The following is a 21,333-nucleotide window of genomic DNA, read 5'->3' on the forward strand; positions in this document are numbered from 1 at the left end:
GAACATATACGTGCCGTTGAGATGCCGAAATAGCAGCTGCGACTCGGAATAATAATTATTAACCGCACCGTGTACGCCGGTATTTCTTCCGCATCAGAGGATTAACTTACGGCACGTTGGATTAATATATCCTTCACTTTAATCAAGTCATTCAAATTGAAATGGATGACGGATATAAATAGCGATCGAAAATAAAGATACGAAAGAAAATTAATATATATTCGTAATGAAGCAAAGACATCATTTCATTCTTTATTTTTTTGAATCACTCTCAACTATAAATTATATAAATAATTAAATTTTGTAGTAGAGTTTATTATCTTATTGGTGTTTTCTAGTTATTAAACTGCTTTTTTATTTCCGATAATTAAAATGTAAAATACGACATCGCGATGTAGCATAAATTTAATACTTTTTGCGCAGAAATCGATATGTATAAATAAAGATGTCATAAGTTAGCAAAAAATGTTAATTTCATTTCCTTATTCATTATTCAACCATTATCATAAATTATCATTTTTCTTTAATCTTACTGTCTAATTGTCAATAGATAATATGCTGATACATTGTGTTTGCATTGAAGAGTTTTAGATGGCAATGCGAACAACTATAAGTATAGTTCGCGTTATAATAGTAGAAAATTATATTATATAAGACAGAAACTTTACTAAACTCAATAATGTACGAAAGTGTACACTTGCTTTATTGCGAGAAATTGAGTTCTCTGAAGTTTTGAGACATATATATAGTCTCATACGTTATACCTTGCACTTCTTTGCCAAATACATCGAGAAGAAAAAAGTCAAAATTAAGAAAAAGTAACGGTAAAAAAATAATTTAGTTTTTGTTATTTATCTAAGCAACGTTTTATCTTATCGCCAATTTTGCAGACAGCGACTGAAATAACAAACAAAATCCAAATTCATCGAAATTATATACCATGATGACTGCTTTTAAACCACTTATCCATGAGACAATAACTTCCATTTCTATATTATTGTCAATCTTAAATCCATATCATAATATAATTTTTCATACATAAAAAACAAAAAATATAAGATAATAGCTCATATTCATTCTCTAGGATTTTATTCTAAAAATAATTAATTAACTTTAGTCACAGTCAATCTCTAGCACTCCAAAATTCTAGAGAAAGATAGACTACTCCCCAATACTGCAATTTTGTAATTCCACCGATTTTGTATTTTTTGATGTCTATATATTTCTTTTTTATCTACCTATGCATAGAATATAAAGAAAACTAATAGATTTAATTAAAATCGTATTAAAATTAATATGTAGATATGTGGACTTCTACTTTGAGACAAACTTATTAACGTCCGTAGGAAACGAATGAAACATATAGCAATAGGCCCTTTATTCTCACGTTTTTGCCTTGTCTATCCGGTCAGATGCCAACCGATTTTTCCACGCGAATACGGCGAGTGCCTCGATACTATCCGACAGAATTCAACGAACGGAGAGAAAAGGTGCGGGTTATATCGAGCGAGTGATTGCACCGCGCGTGCATTCACATGCACACTCAACTTCCCGATACCAATACCACATACGTGGTGTCCCTGAGCTAAATAGTCTCGGAAATTTGTTTATGAAATAGGAAAAAAAGTGGTATTGGGTTATCGATGTAATAAAGATAAGAAAAATTTAAAGAGACATATCTAAACGTGCATGACACGAGCAGCTCTAAGCAGCTCTTAAACATCCGAGATCGCATTTAATCCGCAAAGCAAAAACTTTGTGATCGAAAAATTCCAAGTTTAAACTAAACGCGTGTCTGACATGTTACAACCGAGAGATTACGGCGTATATCTCGTAAGATATATTGCCAGGATACGGAAGATATATTATCGGTCAAAGAGTCCGTGGAATGGAGGTTCCTCGACGTTATTTCGGCACACCCAATATCTCGTAAAACTGCAACGTAGTACGTCAGCTTGTCTCAAAGCGAATGCAAAATCGCGTGACTAGGAACTGCGAGTTTGTATGTCCCGACGTCGTTTCTCAGCAATTTTCTAACGTCGCGTGAAAATAGCCCACGCGGTAATCTGCAGGCATCGATATTTTTATTCATTCCATAAATGAAGAATAGTACTTCCTGACCTATTCCTCAAAAAGCACCTCCAAAAAATAAGACTATATCGACGGTATCTGAATACACCTAATTGAATATGCAGTGCTTGTAAAATATAGGTGTTTAGCCACTCACAGAATCGAATGAATAAACATGACGAATGAAATTGAACTTGTCCTTCGAATATCGGATAAACAAAAATATCCAGTAGTATTAATATTTATTCTTGATCAAGCAAATAAATGAATAATATTGTATATATTGGTTGAAGACATTAATATTTTCGACTCCTTTAGACCTTGAAAAATTTCGAATAATCTGCGAAATACCAAAAATATCACAATATTCTGAATCCTATTTTATTCGAAACCATGCAACAATACTCACGTACCATTATTACATCGGTGAATCAAATGTATGTACGATTTTTATTCTCGTCTCGCAACCATAATATCTCTTGAATCAGAATACGAGAAAATAGGTCAATAAAAAATAATTTAACGAGCAAGATCATTTAAATATACTTGAAAAAGTCTGCTTAAAAAATTCAAAAGCGTACGTTGAATAAAGTTACAGAGGAATAGCTGAATAAAAAGTAATGAGACTGGTAAAGAATAAGAACAAAAAGATAAAAAAAATAATATAAAAAAGTAATAACTGCTACTGTGCAGTTACGTTCCTGTTGCATTGCCTTTTGAATACTTTTCAAACATTCAAATGAATCATATTATGTCGATAAGAATTTATTTTAAAATTATTTAAGCAGATAAATATTATTATTTAAATATCGCTGTCGTCTTATAACCAATAATTCGATTAAAAAGATTATATACATTTGATGCGATAAAGATATTAAGATTTAAATTAAATGTTGGTATCAATTAACTTTCACATACATATCGTATTTTGTTAAATCCGCTAATAATTAGGCAAAGAATTTTTGAGCTGAAATCGGTCAGGGACAGTCCGTTTCATTATGCGCTCCATATTCCGCTAAAACCGGCTGTTATATATATATACGATTGCAAACGTGCACGTCCGTATAAATCGCACAGTTCGTCGAGAAGGAAAAGCACACGGACTACTTCATAAATTCACCGTCCTCCGATTCGGAAACGAATGGCTCACCGCGTGATAACATATTCGCATGGCGGAAGGCGAAAGGAGACATAACGGACATAAGGTCGATCGCCTTAAAAGCGCGTGAGAATTTAAGACAGCTTGCGAAATACAACGCCCATAGCCTTGGAATATGCCACGCGTGCTTTCTGCATTACAAAATTTATCGTGAACGCAGGAGAAAGGCGAAAGAACAGCGCGAATCAACTCGATTGTACCGAATGCCGCATGTCCGTAGATCTATAGTTCTATATCACATACGATGTTAAATATAAGGGAAGGCAGTAAAAATCTCACGCGCGAAAAGAAATAATTTCCCTCCGATTATCCTGATGTAAATATGAAGATTCTTTAATTAACAACGAGTTGAAGAAAGGGCTGTATAAATTAAGGTGAAAGCATGTTAATGAATGCTTGAACTTTGCTTTTGGTTTATTTCAATCGCAATTTAGCTTAACAGCTATTTAATCGCTATATGTAATATCAATTAATCTTGAAACCATTAAAAAATACAATAATTGATAGTTTTGTAAAAGCTTACTGCTGAAAATCACGAAAGAATTTTTTTGACATCATATAATATGCAAATCATGCGCGTACACATCGCAAAGAGAGATCAATTTTACATTATAAATTTTTAGTATTAATTATTCATAGGATGTGAATTTTCAAATAGATATGTTTGAGTCGAAATTCGAAATGTAAATGATTTACATACGTATGTCAAGTTTCCAAGGTGTTCCATGAGACAATTCAGGTACATAATTTTTGGTTCGTTACCGATTCAGCTCGTTACACGTCGGCAGGATCACCGTTAAAAGTAAGTATAGAAAGATTATTAATTCTTGTTAATTAAAAGGAACTTGGTATTCCTATAGAGGTGGACGCTTTTCCATATGCTGGACGTGCTGATAGCTATTATCGCGTGTTTAGAACTTCCCATTAATAAAGCTCGAGCTTTCCTGCAGCTGCATGCTATTCAACGATGGCAGATGGATTCACGAGCGATCATCCACCCACGCAAATACATTAAATATACGTAAAATGCATTAAGTATACGCGACTGTTGTTAATTGCATGCACGAGACAGGTTCGCGTGTGTGCACCCCGCGGGAAAATACGGCGTGCCGGCTCATTGTGCGCGCGACCCGTATACATCTTGCTTTGGCGAGGAGAAGAGATAATGTTCGCGACGCCGCGTATTTCACAACGCGCTCATTGACACAAAGTCACAAACAAATGTCTAATTTTCGGTACGAACGCCGGAAACTGAGTTACGACACTCGCTCCGTCATTCAAAGGATACGGGAGATCTTTGCATGAAACGTTCGTCTCTTGTTAGGCTGAGTTGGTTAACTCGTGATGACGCGACGCGTGACGCGCTCAGTGGAAACTCAGCCTTAGAAGATACATGTTTCATTATTTCACACGTTTTGTCCTTTAACCTTTCTCTGTATCATCGAGGAGCATAGTGAAACCTGAGACAGGCCAATGCAGATATCTGTGCGTGTTGTAACTCCGTTTGGATATTGATTTCTCCGACTTCTTATCGTCGCATCAGCGAATAATCGCGATAGCTTATAGTGGCGGGAGATACCGGCGACTAAGTAAGCAGAGATTACCGAGAGCTCGTTGGTTTCGCTCGAGCGGGCAACTGGACACGAACATGGGCGGTAACCGTGGCGCACACGTAATTTTCGCAATAACGTTCGTAACAATGAGCAGTGCGCGCGTTTGCTTGCCTGTCCACCCACTCGATGTAACCCCGGCCTTCGTCTCACTCTCGCGGCTAATGTAGTAATATGTTAATAACGCGTGTGTCCCGCGTCAGATGAAATCGTGTGGGAAACGCGGCGCGTCGCAATGCCAACTCGAGATTTTACTGAGCAGTTTAGTAGAACTTACCGTTCATTACGTATTTCAGCTATTTTGCGAAAGATTTGCATAAGATAAAAATAAGATCTTTGCAAAGATCTTATCCTTCAAGGATGGTGCTTTGTAATAATTGATAAGAGCACCGATAATGTCGGAATATCTTACGTAAGATGTTCGCTATAGGTTAAAAATGTTTTGATTCCATCAAAAACAAGATTGTGATTGCTTAGATTTGATAAAAAAAAAAAGAACACACGATTGAAACGTATTGTATTTATTGATATTCTTAAAAATAATTGTTTTAAATTGAAAAAGTTAAAGATACTTTTCCTAATACTTAAAAAAGAAAATAAAATATGATTAAAAAATAAATAGCTCAAAATAAATAAAGATACCTATACGTGATTAATTATGTATACAGATTAACGTTTTTTTAGATTAAGTTTTTGCATTTGTCTAATGATTTTATAAAAGCAACTCGGGTGAGCTTCTGATTTAACCGTATTAGTTATCGCTTTTTCCATCAGATAGCATCTATAATCGATTCCTGATTGAATTATTCGCTTGCTTCTCTATTGGCAATTAAAACTTCGCAAGACAAAGTAACTTGATTTCGTTAGACTTCTGTTGAGATGGAGCAAATTAATGGGAAAAGCATTTTAGTCTCTAATATACGCGTTGGTCCGCCTGTATAAGCTCCGATTACTATCGATCCCCGATAGTTCAGCCGAGCCTCATTAATGTTTCATGCAGGTCAGGACTTTATTAACTGGACTTTTGCATATTTGTTTCAGGTGAGTGCAATGACCAACTACAATCGGTGCGCCGGCGCTGTCTGCCCGTGTGTAAGTGGAATCACAAATGAGTTCGTCCGAAAAAGGGCGTACGTATATAGGAAACGTGACAGACATGATACAATTTCATATATCTTTGTTTTTTATTTCGCTTTCAAGGAATTATTTCTTAAATTATATTTAGTTATTTAATTATATGTACTTCTATATAGATAGATTTCATAACGGGCTTTTCTAGCTTCAAATTCATTTTTTGTTTTAAATCCGCTATAACTTAGGTGCTGTTTTTAAAATAATTTAAAAAATTTTTTTAAATAAAAGTTTTTGCACGTCATTAAATATTACATTTTGCTTAGGCGTTCAGAGATATACTTATTATTATATTTGCGATTTTTATCTTAAATAATTACTACACAGATATCGTATATTCTCTATTGAGTTTACATTTGATGATGATTCCAAGAATCTATTATCACATATTGATTATTATTTATTCGCATCGAAAACGCGCTGACAGTTAATATAATGGCTTCGGCCCTTTGAATGTTAATTGATACCACGAAAGCAACGATAAAGTAATATTATTATAGGCTGTCGTAACATTACGAAAAAGGAAATTAATAGTCACGATACTTTTCTATGTACTGCTTTGCACGTGTATCGGTTCGCAAAAATCGCAGAAACTCATCACGTATAGTATCGTCATTCAATGTTCGTTATTTAGTATGAATTGCAATTCCACGAGCTGCTACGCTAAACGTCGTAAACGGCATGTCGTGCATTACTTAAAAACAAGCCAGTAATACCAATCAGGCATAAGTACTATTATCTCATCACTGCTTTAATTAAAAGAGTGGCAAGTTGCCTTACTTGCGTAAAGAGAAAATCGAGTGTTTTAAACAAGTAATTTATTTCGAAAAATTGTCTTGCATAAATTAAATTTCTAAATTATTTAAACAAATTAAAGATACAATTTCAACCTTTCTCTGAACTAAATAAAAGAGTCTTGTATATTTATTTACATGTATAACACTATAATAATATAACGTTAAAAGGCATATATAAGTTGTGCGCCTGTAGTTCGATTTTCCGGGTTACTTCGAGATTTAGAAGCGTAACAGCTATCGCGTAGATCCTATTTCCTTCTCTGTCTACCTTCTGCTATATAGTGCTGTTTTAGTAGAAACCTCTTTCTTGCGTGGGAACAAGAGTGAGTTAGAGTTTCGAGGGTACACGTCGTGCCCCGTGGAGAGCCCCGAGGATCGTCCTGAACGTATCGTTGAGACGAGTCACGCGCGCGCGCGCATGAGAGAGAGAGAGAGAGAGAGAGAGAGAGAGAGAGAGAGAGAGAGAGAGAAACGCGGAACAGGTCCATTAATATTGTAGGCAAGGCGGAGAAAGGTTCGATGCGCAAAAGCTAAGAGAATGCTTTTAATTATTTGCGTCCTATGAAGCGGCGGTCGATGCTGATCAAAATTATAGCGACCTACTCGACTGCAGTCTAGATGAGAAGCAGTTATCGTCCGTCATCGAGAAAAAATTAGAAATAAATTCCATGTTTAATCCGAAATAATATTCGGTTCTTTTTGATCCAAGCCTCGCCGAGCGGAGGAATTAAGGTGTAAATAGGTATCACATTATGCCCATTATGCAAATATAGAAATTAAACGTATATCGGATATATTTCGTTGTCAGTGACGCAGGCAAGTTGTTTGCGAAATTCTAAATAAGTAGGATCTTGGACGTGAGTTGTTTGCGATAACCTTGCCTTCAGACGGATTTACGTGTTACGAAACCGTATTTGGTAGGCGCGAACTCTATAAAATTTCCGAGACCGAGACGCACAGAATGCCACGCGGAAATCGAGTTAATAATATTTATGAATATGACAAATAATAATCTATTAATTTAAAATGTAAATTGATTTAGGTTTCGAGATCTCAAATTTTACTACATAAAATTAATTTTATTTTTCTATGAAAGGGATTATAATCAAAGTTCAATTAAAGATACTTAATAGATACGTTATTAAAAAATCAAATCAAATTAGAAATAAATAAGTTAAGTCTATAAATAAATATATTTTATATTTTATATTGAATCAAGATTGATGTATCTGGATTTTAAATTTTGAGGATGAAATATATTTGCCTATAGAGAACCAGTTTTTTAAAGGATTAGTAGATAAAAATAAAATTCGACGAAATATGCATGCAGAGTCCGAAAAAAGATTTCAGGACGCATAACGCAAAAATTAAATACGTCTGACGCTATAGTATCTGTTGCTTTGTTACGTAACTACAGCACGAGCCACCTTCACTTCCTAGTGTTATGCAACACGCGTGTTTGTTCAGAGAGAAAATACTGGAGCGTGGTTCGTATCGGGATGGGGTTCCTGAAACCCGAAGTTACGACAGTCTATTACAGGACGCGCGTTATTATTACGCAACTAACCAATACCGCTTATAGAAATAACCTCTCTATTATGTATTTCACATTATATTTCTATTTTACGTTAAATTTTCATTTATTCCATAGCTATCAGTTAATTCAAAAACATATCAAAAACAAAATTTAATTTAATCCACCACAGATTATTTATCGATGTATATAATGTAGTTACTCTGGATTAAGTTATATGTATGTAACTTTTCAGTAAACTGGAAATGAAATAATACACTAATGCACGTGTATTTTATCAATAAAATAAAAATTAGATTAAAACATTCAAAGAATTTGTGAATATAATTAACGTACTCGAGTAAACAAGTCGCTAAACTTTTTCCATAATACATTTCATTAAAAGCCAAACGCAAATCAATTCTATGACGTTAGTGTATTATCATAATACGTCAGAAGAGATTTGCCAATGCTTATAGTAGTAATAGACGTTAATCGTTCAATGTTTGTCGATGCTTGTATCAACTTTAGATATGAATCTGTTAGTCATCGCGACGAATAGCTCAATGTCATGACTTGATTGCTCACCTGACTCGGTAAGTCTCTCAAACCACCGTACCGGCGACAGTTTCCTCGATCCGCATTTCCGCGCCACCATATTTTCCGCGAGCGACGTTACGTCCCGCGTGCGTGATTTACGGTATAATCGTGAGACCACACGAAGCCGGTCTAACTCGGTTCCGCGGCTCAGTGTCCCGTTATGAGATGCAACAGCCTGCGCCATTAACGAGCGCGCATCATCATATTTGCGAATTTCCACTCATTTCGAAAGCGGACACGATTCTCTCCCGCAATCAGTAACGATCAGAACGATGTTTCTCGATGCAAGTGTTTCATGACTTAATTGTATTTTATTGCAAAAGTGATTACCGTACAATAGTAACCATTAAAGTTTGTACAATAGCGAATTAAGTATCCATTCACAAATTAACGATACCAATATGCTAAAATTTGAATCTTGCGTACTGAATACCAATAAAAATTTTAAATATCTCCATTCAAAAGGCAATCAAGTTTTCTTATAAAGAAAAGAATTCATCAATATTGAGATTAACTAAATTTATTTTTAAGAAACAAAGACATTTGCATTCACATCGAAGCTTATGAAAAAAGATTTAACAATCTCTTTATTTTTCATATTAGTTTTCATAATCATATGAAATAATTTATTTCAAGCAAAAAGAGTTGAAACGAAACGATATATAGAAAAGTTCAATTACTTGAGCATAATTGTCATGAAGAAAGTACAGAGATATAACGTTGCAATAACTTCTATGTATTTGTAATGATGTAATGTATATAGAACGTAACCAGCAAATCGTTCTCCGTAACGGATAATCGATATAAACTCGTGATCATAGCTTGATTTCGATTTACTTATTTGTTCGCTAACTGACGCAAATAAAGTCGGTTTCGTAACAGGCATAAGTTAAAGATTATTTAATCATGTGACGTCGTATTTACGATATCGTTACGATATATATAAATTTAATTATGATATCGTTAAATTTTAAATGGATATTTTAATAATTATACCTATTCTAAAGAAATAATGAAATATTTAAGATTAACATATAAGCGTTAAAAATAAAGAAAAAATATGTCCATATAAAATAAAAAAATTCTATAAAATCTATAGACCTATTTTAATTATATTATGTTATATTTTAATTATAATATAATAATTTATTTCTAATGTTTTCAATGTTTAAATATTACACTTTCACAACTAATCGAATGCACTAATAAATAAATAAAAAATTATATATATATATCTTGGAGGCAATTTTCTCCATTATTTCTCAATCCAATTGACAGAAAGAACAGAACGATTCTTCACGAGAATAAGAACTGAATTCCTCATTATTCGACATTTACATATGTTACATATTTGATAAAAGAGCCGTCGTAAACGAGTTATTTCTGTTTCGCCGAGACACTCGGCATTGTGGGACTCACGGAGCAAATAATGGCAACCACAGTGTCGACCCGTTATCCTTCCTTCGCGCCGTAACGAGAGACGGCGGTTTCGCAAACGCGGCCGGCGCGGCGGCGCACCATAAGAGCAGCTCGCCCGAGAGGCGCAATCTCGCGCGCGCTATACGTCGCACACGCGCGATGACAATGGACGCTTTGTTCGTGACTTGGCGTTTACAGATTGCCAAAGTGGACTTCGCGAAAGAGACAAGGAGTCGCGGCGAATTACAAATAATAGTCATTCACGCATAATCCTTGACCTCGCGTGGGAGATCGCGGAATATTTCCCTCGAATATCTTCCACGCGTGGAAAATGTACATTACGACACTGAGCCGTTAATTATAGCATTGAAAAGAATTATTCAAAAAAACCATATGCTTAGAAACACATGAAAACAACTTGGAAAATATTTGTTAAATAAAATGTTTTAATAAGAAAGAAAATATTTTAAATAAAATTAATGTCTCAGAAAGAATAAATGACTAGATTTTTCTTTCTTATAATACAAGTTACTTTATGTCAGTATCAATATAAATATATAGTATATTTTATGATATTATTAATATAGATTTAGTATTACGTATTTAATATCCATTAGCTTTTAAAAATAATGATTTATTCACAATACTGCTTCCTATGAAAGTTCCATAACGTAAAATCGATCTTTTAAAGAAGTAGGATACTTGCGAGTTTACTTAAATAAAAATGTAGCATAACAATAAACAACATATAAATAAGTTGTATTTTACAATGTATGTAGACAGCTTATACTTTTCGATTAATTTGCGTAACCACAGCAGCCTGTTTACTGTTTAAAAACGCAAGGCTAGTGTATAGCCTTCTACTTTGGAATATGTGATAGTAACGGTCAGTGAATGAGGTCAGAGGGTGAATTGCATTAAGCTTAAAAACCCGCGTCCCAGAGAGAGAACGGGTCATAAAAGTAACTGGTCTCCTGGCGAACAGTTAGCGGAGTACCTACCATATAACTAGTGCAAGTAAATCAGTAGGCGAGTCCTTAATCTTAATTCCATTTATTACTTAACTCAATTTGCTCGTAACGTTTTTTTTGTCCCAATACACTTTATGTGATTAATAGACTGTATCGAAGGACGGTATATACCTGAGGATTCCCGTATCTTGGCGTTCTTTCGATTTACGTTCAAAAATTCTGAAATTACGATGCTCGGTCCTAAGACACAATTTTTCAAATCAAATTTAAGTTTATTGTCATCATGACGACTTCGTCGAAATTATATAAATTATATATAATACAAATGTGTATATAAGTATTATACATTAGAATTGATTAGAAACTGGACGATGCGCCTCGGCGCAACGAAAGAATTGCAGACAGTCGCATCCGTTCGTTTTCCACAATCGCGTGAAAGTCTCCTGAGAGAGACCATCGGCTGTGCTAATCTTCGCACGAAAATCGCGTTCGACGGGCCCGTCCTGAATTTCGAAACCATCGTTACGCGCACGTGCCTCGAAAATGATCGCGGTTTCGCTTTCTTGCCGAGTGTAAATCTCAAAAGGTGGACGTCTCGTGACACGCACTGAACGTGATGCGACCGCTCGATTTCCGCGTATTTCCCAATCGCGCAAAATGAGATGTTATTAGGTAAGCTATACAATTTTATTTATAATTCAAATGTCTATAATTTAAAATGCATTTTGTATTTATATTCCAGACGCAGACTTGTATCTAGAGTGTGGCTTGACCACTGGAGAACTCATAAACAACCCTAGTACCATTCTATTTTTATAAATTAGTATTAAATATCATGAGATATTTGTGAAAGAAGTTGATTCACTTTTTGAGACTTTGCCTATTTTAAAATCTTTTTTTTTTTTTTTTATTAATTAATGCGCATTCTTCTAAAATTGCAGTTTATCTAAAGACCTTGATCAAAATTAATAGAGCAATTGTAACGCGATATTTGTCTAATAATGATATAATTATAACGCTCTATTTTTAAATAATTTAATCATACTTATAATAAAAAATTATTATTATTTTATACAATAACTATCGATTTATGATAAATTATTGATGAATGTCACATTTTAATCGCGATATCGCAAGTGAATGAAGTGAATTACGAGAAAAATGCAATTTCCTTGTTATATCTCGACTTACGTATAAAATGAATAGAAATACCGGAAAGAACGTCGCAGCGATACAATTGCGCTTTCCAGGGAAGAAGAAATAATTCTCGTTGAATAATTTTGCGATGGTCGTACGTGAACGAGGAAAGGAAACGACGCGGCGGAACGTCATTGTTCTGATCGAAAGGATTTTCAAGGAAATCCAGTTCAGCCTCAGAGACGAGCCAGCGTGCATTTTCCTCGAGATACATTAGTCACGCTCGCACGGGGGGGGAGGGAGAGCGGCGAGTATCGCGAGCGTGCACGGAACGGATGTGCCCGCGTGTTCCATGGCGTGTACGTGCAAACTCGCGAGACGGTAAACGTTTCGTTCGCCACGACAGTCGATGAATTCTTTCCCGGCACCTGCGTAATTTTCCTCCTGGTAGATTACGAGGCAATGACCCCTCTGCCAGGGGCCCTAATAGCGGTTAGACGACTGTATAGGAATAATCGTGTTGCGTCACGTCGCGTCCGCGTTTTACATGTTAACACCTCGCGCGGGCTTCGCTCTCTTGTCGCGGATTACCGCTGGATTACGGTAGAATTATTACGGAAGCACACGAGCGACGCGAAATCTTATGCAATTTCGTTGAACGACATGCGTTAACATCGCTAAATCTGGACGATTTAAACGGCAGCAAAGAGGTCCTAACATTTTCCGTGAATAGAACTAAAAGCTCGATTCTTTCGTATGACTAATAAATGTTATTTTATATATACAATTAACTTTATGATTTTATAAAATCTCTCGCAAAGAATTAGTACTCCAAATTGCAACTACTTTGCAAACATGTTAAATGCTTTAAAAGCATGCAAATAAATGTACTTAATTTAAAATTCTTATTACGTTCATCAACACAACCAGTAATTTAAAAACGCCAATTAGTCACTTTCAAACGGAGTGTCCCAAAACTAGTGCCTTACAAACTGTGACTACCTTGACCAAAATTTGGGGTCGATCTCTCCTTAATCCATAAACACACATACCTTTTTTAATTCTAAACCTACACGTAGCGTGGTTTAATCATACAAAAAAGTTTCTAAAATCTATAATAATATTGCTTTATATTCAGTCAAATTTTAACTTGAAACATTTTATATGAGATGCATTTCTCTTCTCTCAAAAGTTTGCAAATTTAAGACCTCGTACATTATAGTTAATAAAAAATATATGTGATTCTATGTTAATTTGAAATAGTAAGACCTCTTGAAAGATTTTAAAGAACCGATAAATATAATTACAATTGAATCTATTTCAAATCACACGCGAGACAAGTCGAGGTAATTGCACGTGACCTCGCCCACACCTTCGTCTCTCGTGTGTCGAATGAGCACACGGAATGGCACAATGCCGACAACGCGTCGTCGTTAAAAAGCTCCACGTGCAGTATATACTGTATTTCTATACACTTACGTTAACGCCGCAAAGGCGTCTGCGAATGCGATTTACCATACAAATCGGCTGTTCTCTCGCCAAAGCTCGCATTGCACATACATGCACGCGATACTTGTCGCGCAAACACGTCTATCTACCGGGTGTGTCATTGGCTGGCGCGTTACCAAAGTTTCGAAACGTTACGACACGGAGACAAGTTCGGAACGTCGCGGCATCGGCCTCGAAGTGCGTTACGTTCGTTAACGCAATCACAAGACATCACGGGAATCTATTTTTTTAATCAAAGGGTATTAAGATTTGAATATCACATCTGTACCTGCTTACAACAATTCGGCAAAATGCTAATTGAATATATATATTAATCGATTTTTAAAAACTCGGAGTTGAATCTTTCTCACCCATTTTAGGCTTACTTGATACTGAAAACGGTAATCTTACTGATTTCCGATAGAATATAACAGATACTAAAATATTTAAAGTTATATAAATTATAGGGTAATGATAAGTGACTTCTCTTATTCATTTTTTACAAAATCTTCAATAAATCTTCAATTATTGATTGCTACATTTAATTTCTAAATGTATTAACATTTATAATAGTAATATCATAATGTCAGTTGAAATCTGCTTCTGCTACATAAAATTCATATCCAAGAATTAACTATTTTATTGCGACAATTTATATTATTTTTAGATCGCAAGGACCATGACTGCAAGAATGCTATAAATAATTTCAAGATGTAATGGCCCGTTTCAACGGCAAAAAGTTAGTCAGACCGATGGTCGGTCGACAGGTGCGAATGGCAGCCGACAGGTGACAATGTGCGGTCGACCTGTGAGTCGAACGTGGAACGGCTTTAATTACCTAGTCGAACGTTTCCGTCCAATCTAACAGAGTCGCCGCCTATATCCGGAGATACGAGTTTTCACAATATTATCAATGTACATGCGGAAACAAAAATATCTGTCTAGATATTAGCTGTCAGATAGGTATATGTAATAAAATAAGACATTTATACATTTTAAAATTTATACATTTAAGATACAAAAATGTGCAAATTGGACAGCACGATATAAAACGCGATAATATATACGTATAATCGCCCAAATAATAATTAATAATATGTATATATTGAAGCTGTAAGAATTAAGTTTTAAGGCAATAATCTACGGAAATTACATATTACATTGCATATCGTCGCAAAAGTGTATTCTTTATTAAAAGTAACTAAAAAATCAAAGCCATATTAGTCATGGATCAAAGATTTGCTCTCTACAAATCTGCGAAAGATCATTTCAGCTGGTCAGATCATTCCGTAACCCTCTTTTGCGTCGGAGCCAAAGAATCGTTCCGTAGCACGTCTGACCGCAGCCTACTTTTAACGCATAGCAATCCCCGTCGCGGGCGTCGGCTAGCGTGAAGATCCTACAATTCCATCCAGCAGAACACAATCCTGTTCCCATCTCCTCGAAAAGGACTCGCCCACCTACCCACTTCGGCATCGCGATGCTACGCGACACTATACGGCATGCCGCCGTGCGTTTCTTTTCACGCGAAAAGTATACAGAATGTCGATTATTATTGCGAATGCCGGCGGCGACCTGGTTTTACCGTCAAGTTTAATGTTTATTTATCGAGTTCACGGTTCATCCTCTTTCCGGCCCAGTTATCGCGCTCTGCGTTGCGTTCACGTCGCGAGAAAATACCAATCTCGGGAATACAGTGGCGTAAGAAATTACACTCGGGTTATTATAAGAGATAAAAGAGAGAGTTTGATATTATATTTTGCACACATTAAAGTGTATTATAGAAAATTAGATTTACACTTTGTTTAAGACATACACGCCAAAATTTGCCATTACACGATTATATCGCGCTCATTATATCAAGCTTAAGTTCTAACGTTTCTCTTTGCATCTCACAAGATTTGTAACTTATGAATTCCTTTAAAGATCGCGTACTTTTTAATAAAATTTCATAGCGACGTAATTATTAATTTATTACTTTTATATTAGCGATGCAGTGATTGACTAAAATAAATTTAATGTTTGATTAACATCAATCTACATTGACAAATATCAATTTTATTTTAAATAAATTTATGGCTTCCTTCTTGCAATATATATGTATATAATGCGGTGCTTAACAGACTGTTATCTAATGGAGAGAAAGTGTCACTCCCCAAATAAAGAAATTCCTGTTGCGTTTTGGTAGTTGGGTTTATCGACCCTGTTTTGTTATTGCGACATTCGAAATCGCTTGTTCTCCCGGTTGTAATATACACAACTCGACACGTGTGGGCTGACTTATCGAATCCTGCTCGCAATCGCACGATTTGTATTTCGTCACGTGTACGACCCACTTGAGCCATGAAATACGCGCTAGAGCGAGAACATCAGCCCGGAACGGCGATTTCCAACCGCCAATTTGCGAAGGCAGTTTTATACCGAAAGACAAAATCCAAGGGTTAATTGCAGGGAAATTTTTGCTGTTCAAGTAGCCGTGAAAGTTAATTCAACGATCTATTTGCTAACAGGCTTTTAAAATAACTCACTTTCAAGACAGAATTATTGGGAACAAAATAAATGCACTAAAAATATTATATATTAATATAATAGTTATATATAAATGGATGAGTTAAACAAACATGTTAAAAGAGAAGAGAAAACTTCGAAATTAGAAGGCGATTTTTATTTCAAAATAAAAAAAATCGTAGATTTTGCAAAGTTTTTTTTTTGTCTTCTGAATATCGACAATTATTTGTAATTGTAGGTTCGACCCTAATTTTCGCAGGTGCTCAACGAAGCGCGCGGTAAAATCAATGCCGGGACTCGAATGTGGCACGTGTGCTATACGTGTACTCAGTTCCACCCGAGGAAGCAACGGCTTTGTGCGAATTTTAATGCCTCCGTTGGTTGTAGAGTCCTCATATAATTTTACGCTTTGTCGATAAAATTTAATTAGGCGATTTCTTTTGCCGCCCGGCGGAACTTCTGAATAACGCGCGGCGCGTTAGATATACGATATCAATTATTATTCCCCACGAGCCATATAAACGCGAAACGCTTGTTAATGCGCCGTTAGACATTCGATTTGGTTTCACGAGAATTACGCTACTCAATGCGATTTCTCAGGACCGAAGTTAAAACGGTAAACATAAATGTTTGGACACATACAGAATCTGTACATGTAAGATATAACTAATTGCAAGAGAGAATACAAGAAATCTGAATTTTCATCTATGTTAATTTTCTATTGTCTGAATGAATGAATTAATGAATTTTCTATTTCGCGAAATACAAGAAAAATACGCGAAATATATGTCTCGATAAAAATAGATACTAATTTAATTAGTGATGTTTTTAATGAAAGATTAAAAATAACGTATCTTAGCAATGAATAATAATGAATTTTTAGAAGAAGGCACCAAGATGATTCATGTCGTACAACTGTATAATTTATAATAAGATGAAAAAATATGCACGTAGGATCTATCAAACCTCGGTATAGATTTGTAAGATTCAAACATCTGGTACATCGCGCTACGTGAAACCTGTTCAACCGAAGTGCTCATTTGTCACTAGTTTTAGATCTGCCGGTTTCTTTGTTCGACGCTATATGGACGGTACAACGTCAGCGGCCGCGCGCACGTATTATGAAAAGCAGAAATCCGTGTAAGAGAAGAACCGTTAACGCACCGCGCTCGCGCAGGTATACATACATATAAATGCGTATACTCGCGCTTCTCCTCAATTACCCATTACTACTACGAGCGCGTATTCACCTCGCGCGAACACGTTCTTTTTATTAACGGCAACTACCGCGCACATGCGTATGTGATGCACCTGCGATGACTAACAGTAACGCGTGAATGGGAAAGAGAACGAGAAGGAGATAGGGCGATTGGGCTCGATCTACGCGAATTGAGACAATCGCGCGAGAGCCGCGAGTTGCTCCACCGGTTTGCCACGAATCTTATCTAACCACGATGCCATCGTCGATTACGGTATACGTCACATTTAACAGTTTCCGCAGATAATGTCAAAGATAACGTGTGTTGTAAGTTATTAATTGCACTGGCAATCCTGCACTCATCGTACAGGAAAATTAAATAGAGAAATAAATAGACAGAATTAATATTGTACCCTCCCAAATTCTTGTACATTTCTTAAATTATGATTTTTACCGGTAAAAATACAAGTGTGTTTTTAAAGACAGAAAAAGACCAAAAAACCGGGATATCGAAAACTAAATAGATGTAACTTTCATTGTCGTGATGATATTTAAACGAAATTATTTAATTCAACTAATTTGTTTTTACGCATATAATAACACACTTTTTTAGACCTCAAAGTTTATTAATTTCATTTTTATTTCATATCTTTGTTTTTAAACAACTAAAGATAAAGTTAACATCGCAATAAAATTACGAGTTGAGTAGTATCGATCAGTATCGATCATCAAAAAAGATCGATCACAAACGAGTTTCATATATCATTGCAAAACCACTTAAGATTAAAGAATTAAATATAGAAAATTTGTGACGAATGGCAACTCTATTTTTATATTCCAATATTTGGATATTTTATTTTGTGCCCAGAAATTTTCATCGCTGCTATAGAAAAAGAATGCTTTAAGTAGCTTTTACAAAAAAGGAGTATCGTCGCGAGTGTATATCTTCTCCATATAATGTCAGTCCCTTTACCTGTCTTGCCTATCGGCGGTTGCCCTAATCTGCTAAACCACCTGAAGAATCTCCTGGCCGTCGTGGCCGCCGGTGGTCTGCAGCCATCCAAAATAACCACGCCGTTGTTGTTGTTATTGTTGTTATTATTGTTGGACCCACCGCGATCCGGCGGTGCCGTCCTGCTGTAGGGCGACATCCAGGCCGTCGTCGTGCTCTGTATGGTGGCACCCTTGACGGTGGTGATGGAACTGGTTATCTTGGCGCCCGGGTGGGGCACCCAGTCCTCCGAAGCGACCGGCATTTGTCTCGTCTTCTCGTCGGACGAGTCGAAGACGAAGCCGCAGAATACGAAGGTCATTCAAAGTCGCTTGCAGCCCTGCCGCACTAGTAATTGAGCCCTCTCTTCCGGAGGGGGAGAGGAATTTCCGGAGTACCTCCGCTTTCTGCCCCCTCGACAAAGACTCCTTTAAGAATACTCTCGCGTCGATACCTCGAATAACGTTGTCTACATCGCGCACTGTCGCGATGCTGCGAACTTCGAAGAATATATAGAGATCGGAAATTCTCTCGAACCTGCGAAACTCGGGCCTGCGAGTTCGATATCGCGATTTACGGAACTGGCGTTCGGAGCGCGATTAAAAACGCGAATTCGAAGCGTCAAGCTTTTCGGAATTCTCGCGGAGAGATATACACTTGCGTCGCGTTGAGCCGCTGTTTATCGACTGACCGCTCTCTCGCGACTTATTGTCTGCTCGTCGCAAAATCTCGAAGCCCTTATCGGCGACGAGCAAATGTTATCGCGCTAATGCGCGCGTCACCGGGTGATGCTCTTACGTAAGGACAAACACTTTAATTGATTCGAACGCGCTGCTCTCGCCACGTGCTCCTCCTCAACTTGTTGCGTGTTTAACGCAACCCCGCGGTGCTCCGAAATCGATCGGTACTCCGAGCTCGGAAGAGCGCGTAACGCCGAAACTTAGACCTGCGGATCTCGATCGCGGTGACGTCTAAGATTCCGTTTCCTGATAATCCGGGAAAAGCGGTTTTAGCGGAATCGACTACGAGACGACGACGGTCCACTTGTTGAGCCTGCGAGACACAGCTTACGAACGGTTCCGCGAAGTCCCCGATGGTTCTCCAATTAATCCAGGATCTTCCTATCGCGAGATTAAGCTCTTCCTTAGAACATAGACTCCGTTAAGCGAAATCGAGAAGAGATTATTGCACGTTCGGTTAATAGGTTTTGCTATTTGGTACGTTACAAGGTACTCCGTTTCCAGGGGGGTTGCAGCCTTACAAAGTAATACTAAACGCCGTACATCACGAGGGCCCTCGTTACCGCGACACGTCCCGCACCGTCGAACATCCGTCTATAACAGCGTGGCGTGATCACGACGTCGTTGTGCCCCGCACGCTACCACACAACAACCCGACACTTGGAGGTCGAGGTTAGATATATATAATTTCTCTTTCTTTCTCTCCCCCTCTCTCTCCTTCTTTCTTTCGATCACCGCCGGTCGTGCTCGGTCGATCACGCAGCTCCCTCATTACTCGCGCATCGCCGCGCTGCGGAGAACTATCATCACCGTGCGCAGTTCATTCGCCCTGAACGCGAGCAGACGACTCCGGAATGCCGACGACTTCGGACAACGGCGGTTACCGATCTTTCTCTCTCTCTCTTGCGAAGGACGAACAATTCGTCGTGGAATTTCACTGTGCACGTCTGCAATCGTATTCACGTCACTGAATAGGCGAGATCAAAAATCACACTCGCGGAAAACCACGTTTAACCCATCTTGGAAGGGCACGGGAGCGCCGGTTGCGCAACTCTCGCGAAGGACACGTTTTCTCGGTCTCGTATTCCACTCGGGGCTCACACACGCGCGCGCGCGCGCGCGTCCACCCGCACGTACACGACGAGGACGCGGGCGATCTCGACCACGAAGAGACCGGAATCGCTCGCTCGCTCGCTCGCTCGACTCGACTCGACTCGGGTTCGCTCCTTCGGGGGCTCGCGATAGACTCCGCACGCCGCTAACGTACCCACCTCGCCGTGCCTCTCTTCCACCACCTCGTTCACCGCGGCGCGGCTCGCGCGTTGCTCGTAGAAGACTGCCGCTAATTCCCCCCACCGACTTTCTTGCGCGCTTCCCCGCTCCGGGACACGCACACCCGCGCGCGCGAACATAACTTACCACACAACCACCGTCACTGCTCACCACTACCTGCGCGACCGCAACACACAGCCCGCTCGCCGCCGTCACCCCCTTTACCCTCGCATCTCGCGCGGAGCTACGTAAAGGCCGTATTACGTCGCGCGTATTGAGAATGGAGGAACTCGATTCAAAATTGGAGTCGGTTAGTCGTATAGGCGGACAAATTTCACATACGAATGCCGAAAACAGAATCGTATACATACAAATATCGAAAACATGTCAAGAATCTTCGCCTGTGATTACGTGGTGCATTTGAAATACGAAAAAAGGAGAAATCTCGCTCTCCAAATGGAAGCAGAAATCGTATATGAATGCGTAAATCATCTTCCTATTTTTCTCTTCGTGCGTATTACCAGCGGCGCTACAGAAACAGTGATGATGAATCGCTAACCGAGATTTACTCGAGTAGACGTTAATTTTGAATTATGATTTCTGTGAATTTTATTGCCGGTTTCGACCTCCGACGTGAAGCGTGAAACAGGCTTAATCGTCTCTTTATCTTACTGTGCTTCTTCCTATCCTCCTGCTCTGCCCGCCTGTAGGCCTGTATCTTCATCTCTT

General features: G+C 37.8%; 1 protein-coding gene across 1 annotated transcript in view; it reads right to left on the reverse strand.

Moving 5' to 3' along the window:
• Window positions 1–20,568, reverse strand: part of LOC112460964 (serine/threonine-protein kinase tricorner) — a 99,702-nt gene extending 79,134 nt beyond the window's left edge. Inside the window, exon 1 of the mRNA XM_025025937.1 lies at window positions 18,575–20,568. Within this exon, the coding sequence (XP_024881705.1) occupies window positions 18,575–18,914 (340 nt within the window). The 5' untranslated portion in view covers window positions 18,915–20,568. The remainder of the gene's footprint in view (window positions 1–18,574) is intronic.
• Window positions 20,569–21,333: the final 765 nt, after the last annotated feature.

This window comes from Temnothorax curvispinosus, unplaced genomic scaffold (assembly GCF_003070985.1).
Source record: "Temnothorax curvispinosus isolate PA1 unplaced genomic scaffold, ASM307098v1 QBEX01010941.1, whole genome shotgun sequence".
Lineage (NCBI taxonomy): Eukaryota > Metazoa > Arthropoda > Insecta > Hymenoptera > Formicidae > Temnothorax > Temnothorax curvispinosus.